The sequence below is a fragment of the Ochotona curzoniae genome, unplaced genomic scaffold (genome assembly GCF_017591425.1).
Source record: "Ochotona curzoniae isolate NIBS_2020 unplaced genomic scaffold, NIBS_Ocur_1.0 contig_4877, whole genome shotgun sequence".
NCBI lineage: Eukaryota > Metazoa > Chordata > Mammalia > Lagomorpha > Ochotonidae > Ochotona > Ochotona curzoniae.
Genome location: NW_024466409.1, coordinates 1,364,892 through 1,372,368, shown reverse-complemented (window position 1 = coordinate 1,372,368; position 7,477 = coordinate 1,364,892). Strand labels below are relative to the sequence as shown.

At 44.5% G+C, this 7,477-nt stretch overlaps 1 protein-coding gene across 1 annotated transcript; it reads right to left on the bottom strand.

The window, feature by feature from the left end:
• Positions 1-4,219: 4,219 nt before the first annotated feature.
• On the bottom strand, positions 4,220-5,188 carry LOC121161822 (mas-related G-protein coupled receptor member X2-like). The gene has a single exon (XM_040988451.1). It carries the CDS (start codon positions 5,186-5,188, stop codon positions 4,220-4,222), a length of 969 nt encoding a protein of 322 aa, XP_040844385.1.
• Between the last annotated feature and the right edge of the window lie 2,289 nt (positions 5,189-7,477).

Here is a 7,477-nt window from a genome sequence, read left to right as displayed (position 1 = left end):
GACAGCCACCTGACATGAGACCAGGGTACCAGATGTGGGGCATGCTCTGAGGGTCCTGCTCATGAGGTTTCAATAGTTCCACAGTTTTGAATTATTACTGATCTTGCCACTCCCAGCACGATGAAATCTCTCCAGAATATACTGGTTGATATAGTCCACTTTAGAGTCTCCATTTGCCGAGTTATTCACTGCCAACATTTTGCTGGGGTAGTTGATAAACTTGTTCTGTCCTCCGACCTTTGTTATGACACCATGTGTCCTCTGCAGACTTCAATGTATTGCCATGTCCTCAATGTGTACCTGGATATGCTGTCCACTGCTCCATCTAAGCCACTGAGCAGGCACAGCTCTGACTCATGCACTCCACGGTCACACTATGGAACTTGCAATTCTTTCCATGGTTGGGCTTCTGAGTCCATCAGTTCCATTGGGAGATCACCAAATAAACTTCATTTAAGGTGTTCCCAGATCTGACTCGTGTGTGCTTGGCAATACAGGATCTGGCACAGTCTGTCGCCCCAGTCAGCTTTTGCACATGGTGGTGGTTACAATTACTGGGTCAGTTCTGTCCCCAGTCCTGTCTTCTACACAAATCAATGAATGTTGGATTTTAGCCCGATTCTACCCACCAAACACTCAGCCTTCAGGTACACTAGTGGGAGCTACAGCCTAGTTGGAGAGACTCACACCAAGCCTGCCACCTGCATTGATTTCAGTGCATGCCACTATGTACAGCAGACTGGTACAGTGTGTCCCACATCTCATTTAGCTCTCGTACTTGTCAATGGGCTGTCTAGCCTAGTTCAACCTAACCAGCCCAGCGATCCAGCCCACACATATGCCAGTGGACACCACTCTGTATAGCATGCCTTCCCTTCCTGGTTCAAATGCTCACTAGTGGGAGTGGCAACCCAGGAGGGAGGTGTCCTCTGTTTCCCTAATGGGTCTACTCCCAGTCTCAGATCCTGCACTCTCCTGGTGGTTCTGCAGTTTAAATTGACAGAATTTCCCCCTCCCCCCATGCTAGAATCTTCCAGTTGATGCTGTGCAAAGTCCATCCAACCCATGCTGACTCTGACTTGTACATGAACCAGTAGGAACAATCAACTTTCAACAATAGTCAACAGCCTGGCTTGCCCCTGATCCAGCCCACATAAAGCCAACAGGTGTTGTAGCCCTGCCTAGTCTCGTCTGCCCCATCCCAACTCATGCTTTACGGAGGGAGTAGTGGTCCAGCAGGGGAGCTTTCCACAGTCCCCTACCAGCTTTGCCTCCTTCCCACTGGTTTTCATGTGTGCTACTTGGGTGTTGCAGCCCAGTCTGGCGTTGTCTGCCTCTTCTCGGCCTTTGCCAATGGGTGCTGCAGCCTGGGTAGGCCCATCTCACCCCCAATTCCAACTCACATTGGTGGGTACCTAGCCCAGCCATCCAGTCCTCAGTCTTTGTCTTCATGTGAACTAGGTTGTGTTGTGACCCACCTGACCTGACCCACACTGCATTCTGGCACTCAGATTTGCCAGTGGGTGAAATGAACTGGCCCATCCTGGATTGTCCCCGATCTGCACCTGATGTAAGCCAGTTGGTACTATTCCTTGGCCTGGTCCAGGCTGCTCCTTATCATGGTTCTTGTGCTTACCTGCAGGGACTGTGTCCTGACAGAGGAGTTGCCCAAGTTCCTCTATTAGAATCTTTCCAATACCAGAGCTCCTGCCCACTGGTGAATTCATGGGCCAGCCCTACTTAGTCCACCTCCTGTCCCAGCAGGAATAGTGACCTTTCCTGACTGGCCTCCAGCCAGTTTCAGTTTTATTGTTGGGTGTTACAGCCCAGCCACACCTGGTTCAAACCCAGGCACAGCTCACACATTGTTCCGCAGGGGCAGAGACCTAGCCTAGCCCATTCCTATACCTACCCTGGTTCTCATAAGCACTAGTAGGTGTTGGAGTCTAGCCCAGTCAGGTGCACCCCAGACAGAGTCCACACTTTTGCCGGGGGATATGGCAGCCATGCCCAGACTAGACAGCAGTCCTCACTCCAGCCTTCACACTCACCAGTGAGAACCATACCCAGCAAGGGTGACTCTGTAACTCCCCAATTAGGCCTCTTCCCAGCCATAGATCTTGAGAGTGACAATGGTTGCTCTAATCCAGCTTGGCATAGCCCCTCACCTGTCTTGGTCTTTGCCTTTGGATGCTGTAACCTGGCTTGACCCCAGTCTTGACTTTCATTGGCAGGGTGCTGGAACCTGGTGCTACTCAGTCTGCCCCAATCCCTGGCTCATGCAAATTGGTAGGTGTGCTATATATACAATGTTAGTATCAGGAGCTATGTAAATCAATGTGTACCTAGATCTGGTTTTTGTCACCATGAAAACAAAACAAAACAAAACAAACCAACAAAACCCCCGAAGAGCCCCTTTAGAAGTATACAGGCTGCTTGCTTCTGCCCAGAAAATATGTTTCACAAAGTATGATCCCATGCTTCTCATTTTCTGGTTTGATCATGATGATACAACCAAGTTACCCATCGAATTCTTCTGATAGCATTTTGTTTTATCAAAAGAAGATTACACATATTTATGTTTTAATTTATATTATCATCATAAGTTTAATCATTCATTAAATGAATAATTCGGTGAATAACATGTAAAAAAAGAAAAAAAAACCCAAAACAAAAACACCTGTTCACCAATAATACAGACAGGGCTATAAACAATATCAATGATATAACCTAAAAATATTCATGACAAAATTATTTTTGTCTGTTTTTAATTTTTCGATTTTTATTTTATTGTTATACAAGCTCTGGAATTTCCCTTACACTTCCCGTAATCTCCCCCACATACTGATTTTCCTTAGATTATTACAACAGTATAGTGTTTTGTAGATAGTCTTAAGTACAACATTCTGCTATTTAAGTGTATCCTGATATTATAGATATGGACAATTTTACAGAGTCCAGTATCTTATTATAAAAATATATTTGACAGTTTCATTGATAGTCCATATTTGATTTGGAAGTAGAGAGCCATACTGCATTGTTTCTTCATATCTCAACATGATGTGTTCTCAAATTAATAAAATTAATGGTATTAGATCTTAGTGACAAAATTTAGTTGGAAATATTTTGTCCTGAAGAAAATCAGGCAACTAAGCCATTTGGAAATCTGCCATGAGGGATAAGAAAGCCCACAGAAGGAAGATGGGGAAAAAACTGGGAGAATAAAGGAAGGGAAGCTGGGAGAATTATGATGGAAGGCAAGAGGAAGGAAACCACAGAAGGACGTCTATGCATGGGGCTTATTTATTTGGCTATAACAGTTAACATCATGCTTATAAATGTTGAAAATGGTAAGATCGATACATTTAGGACGGTGACTTAGATCTGGAAAATGCAAACTTCTAACAGATTTGATTTAAAAACTGGTGTTAAAAACTGGTGTTATATTCATCCATTAGGTTATTCATTACCATTCAGCTGCTAAGCAACTGCATATACCAAAGTGCATGAAAATTAAAGATTATGCAGAAATTGAATAGTTTTAATTGTAGGAAGACAAATTATAGGACAGAGGAAAAAGACAGTGGTAACAAATATAATGATATCTATTTCTCCATGAGGTACAATGACTAAAACTCTTTAGTTCTTTGTTGCACTGCTTCAAGCTTTCTACTAAAGGTGAAGATTTTACAAAAGTGGGAAAATCTTGGGTTGTGAAGTTCATGTAGCTCCTGTGGGACTGGGTGAAGCCTCAATGGATGCCAGTCATACAAAATATCAGTAAGTGGTTAAGAGGAACCTTCTCACTTAATTTTTACAAGGAGGATTATTAGCTCAACAATCTGAACATCAAATATAAAGATAACAAAAAAAATCTCTGTGACAGTGGAAAAATTGGTTTTAAAAGCCAAATTCGAGACCAGCATGATGTCTAATTCTGCTAAGGCTAATCTACCTCTTGCAATGTAATACCAGCATCTGTATGAGTGCTGATTCAAATCTGGCCTGCTCCACTTCCAATCCAGCTCCCTGGATATGCCTGGGACATCAGTAGAGGACAGTTCAAGTTCTTAGGCCCTTTGCTCACAGGGGAGATATGGAAGAGTAAAGCAGTAGTTGAAATACTCTCTCTCACACACACCATAAAAAAAAATAACACAACTTTCAAGAAAAAGAAAGCAAAAACTAAACTGTGAGTGAGTGGAGAAAGGGTCGCATCCTACACCAGGCTGCTCCCTGACATCTCCAGGGCTCCCGGGGGCCGGCTGCATCCACTGTCACCCAGTTCAGGGGTGTCCTGCAGAGCTCTCTGGAGAACCTGCTTGAGGTTCTGTCTTTGCTTTTGCTGTCTAAAGGAGCCCACAAAGAAGTAAATGATGGGATTGGCAGAGCTATTAACACAGAACAGAAGAACTGTTGCCACATGATAATCAGGAATGTAATTGTTTGAAACACTTTTATTCCCCATGAAACAGATCCATGTAATACCACAGGGCAGACCACAGAGCACAAAGACCAGCACTGTGAGGAGAATGGTCACATACAGCCGAGTCATGGGCAACTTCTGAGAGCTACGGACCCTGAGCAGCAGAGCCAGGCTGGATCCACAGAGAATCAAAAATAAAAGCAGCAGCCAGACTGCAGCACCAAAGGTAAATATCTGACACCAAGTATTTTCACTATAATCAACATTAGAGAGACAACTGGTTATTTTCACTATGCCCAGGGGCAGGGACAGGGCCCAGATGAGGGCACACATGATAGTTGACAGGCTTTTGTGTCTGTGGCAGCGGTACCAGGTGGGCCAAAGGACAGATAGGCAGCGCTCAGCACTAATGGTGCTGAGGATGCTCAGGCTCACAATGTAGAGAAGGGCTTCTGCAGTAGTTAAGAGGTTGTTATCAGGAGTGTTGATGGACAAAGGATGGAAGACTCCGGTTAGAACCAGAAGTGAATCCACAACTTGGCAGCAGAGGAAGAGGAAGTCGGCCAGAGCCAGGTGGAGAATGTAGGTGTAGAACGCATTTTTGTGCATGCGGAAGCCAAGAAACCAGAGCACAGTCCCATTTCCTGGCAGTCCAAGCAGAGCAATGCCAAGTATCAGCCAGTACAGGATGAGGATCTCCTTTTGAAGTTTTGGTGAAGGAGTTGTGATGTTGTTGAGGCTGACTGGGATGCTTGAATTCATGCTCATAAATCCACCAGTGGTGTTCCTGGGAACACAAACAATAACTAGAGTCTGTTGCATGACTTTGATTCTCAATATCCCCTCACCTACCTGCAAGTACAGTGGCCTTGTCAATGGAAGTTCTTCAGAATTCATTTCTCACCAACAGTACACTTTCTCAGTTTCTTCCCTCCCTCCCACACATCTCCTAACCCCTTTCCCTGACCAATTCTCAGACCCTGTGCTGGGAGCATATGATTTTCCAGTCCAGTCATCTGAGGCCCAGACTTCCAGTGAGGGGTGGGGATGCTGGCTTGGAACTCTGCCTTCCCACTCGAGTCACAACTTCCTGACAGGTATGCTTGCCTGGGACCTTATCCCTTCACCCACTTACGATGAAAGCCCATCCAATGCTTCTGAAGCCCAGTCTGCCAGCATACCACACTAGCATGCTATCCCAAAGCTCTTCCTTTGCATCCCCTCACTACTCTTGGGACTAAGCACATGGGGAAATTCCCAGGCTCATACTGTCTTTTCCTGTGTCAGCCCCAAGTCCAAATATGGCCATGAAGGAGCCATCACCTAGGCTCCCAGCAAGCTTGCATCCACAGACCCCTATGAGCCTGCAAGCCTGGGAAGGCACAATGGCTGGCCAGGCTTCCTATAGAAATAAACGTGTTGAGTTGTCAGCTTTTTGTGTACAAGGAGCACTCTACTGCTTGGTGCTATGTGGTCTGTTCCATTTGGAAGATACAGTAGCTACTCAAGAAATCTGCAAACAAAGATGGAGGAATAAGGAGGCAATGTGTATTTCTAGTGCAAAATGCCACACAATATTGCTGGATGCAGCTACGACTAAGAAGCCTCTGCACTATAAAGGAGACCATCAACAAAGTAAAAAGGCAACCAACACATGAAAGAAAACATTTGCAAATTATGCAACAGATGAAGAATTAATATCCAGCATCTATAAAGAGCTCTTGAAACTTAAAAATAGAAAATACAATCTGTCAGGAGCCGTGTACTATAGCCACACTGAAGCCATTTTGAATATATGGGACAGTGGAAAACCTGCGGTTGGCTAGATGCTTGGGAAAGAGGTTATGAAACTAATCACATGCTTAGCTTCAATTGTTTCTAGCAACTGTTTCAGAATGTGATTTATGCTGTACCTGCTGACATCCTGTTACTGGTTACCTACACTATTGTTGATATGGTGGCTGCTCAAGAACAATCGGTCTTGAGACCATGGCTTGCATCCCAGTTTCTCCTTTCCTCCCGGAGCAATTACTGATTGTGCAATTACTGATTTCCTCCTTTCCTCCTTAGTTACTGAAGAATATAAAAGCCCTCAATTAAAATCAATAAACTGACGGCTTGATCAGACATCCTGTCTTACTGTCCATTCTTCATGTCTCTTGTCCAGTCATTCTCTCCTAGGTTGGTTGTGACCCCCATTGACTATCCTGCTGGACAGGACAACAATCCAGTTAAGAAATGGGCAAAGGACATGAACAAGACTTGCACAAAGAATAAAACTGAAACGGCACATAGACACATGAAGCAGTGTTGAAGCCCTGTAGCACTAGGGAAATGCAGATAAAAACCACATGACTTCACCAAAAAGACTATCATCAAAAGAGAAAAATGAAAAGACAATTAGAATAATAAGCACTGGGAAGCATGTGTATAAATATGCACTCCATAATACTTTGGTAAAAGAGAAAACTAGTTAAATCAATATGAAAGACAGAACGGAGATGCCTTAGAAGACTGAATCTACCACATGACCTAGTTATCCCACTTTTGGGTGGGATTCACCAACAAGAAATGAAATCAGCATGCTAAAGAGTGCTTGGTAACACCATGCTGATTGATCTCAATTTACAATAGCTAAGATATATAATGAACTCAGATGTCTATCAACTGATCACTGGCTAAATAACCTGTGGTATAGCAGCACAATCAGTAATTGCAAAAACATGGAAGCAACCAAAATGCCCATCAGCGGAAGACTGGATAAGAAAGCTATGGTTCATTTACTCCATGGAATACTACTCACCTATTAAAAAAAAAAAAAAAAAAAAAACAGGGCCCGGCGCAGTGGGCGCAAGTGGTTAAGGTGCTTGCCTTACATGTCCGGGATCCCATATAGACGCCGGTTCTGTCCTGGCAGTCCCGCTTCCAGCAACCTGCCTGTGGCCCGGGAAGGAGGTCGAGGACAGCCCAAAGCTTTGGGACCCTGCACCCGCATGGGAACCCGGAAGAGTCTCCTGGCTTTGGATCGGCATGGCATCGGCCATTGTGCTC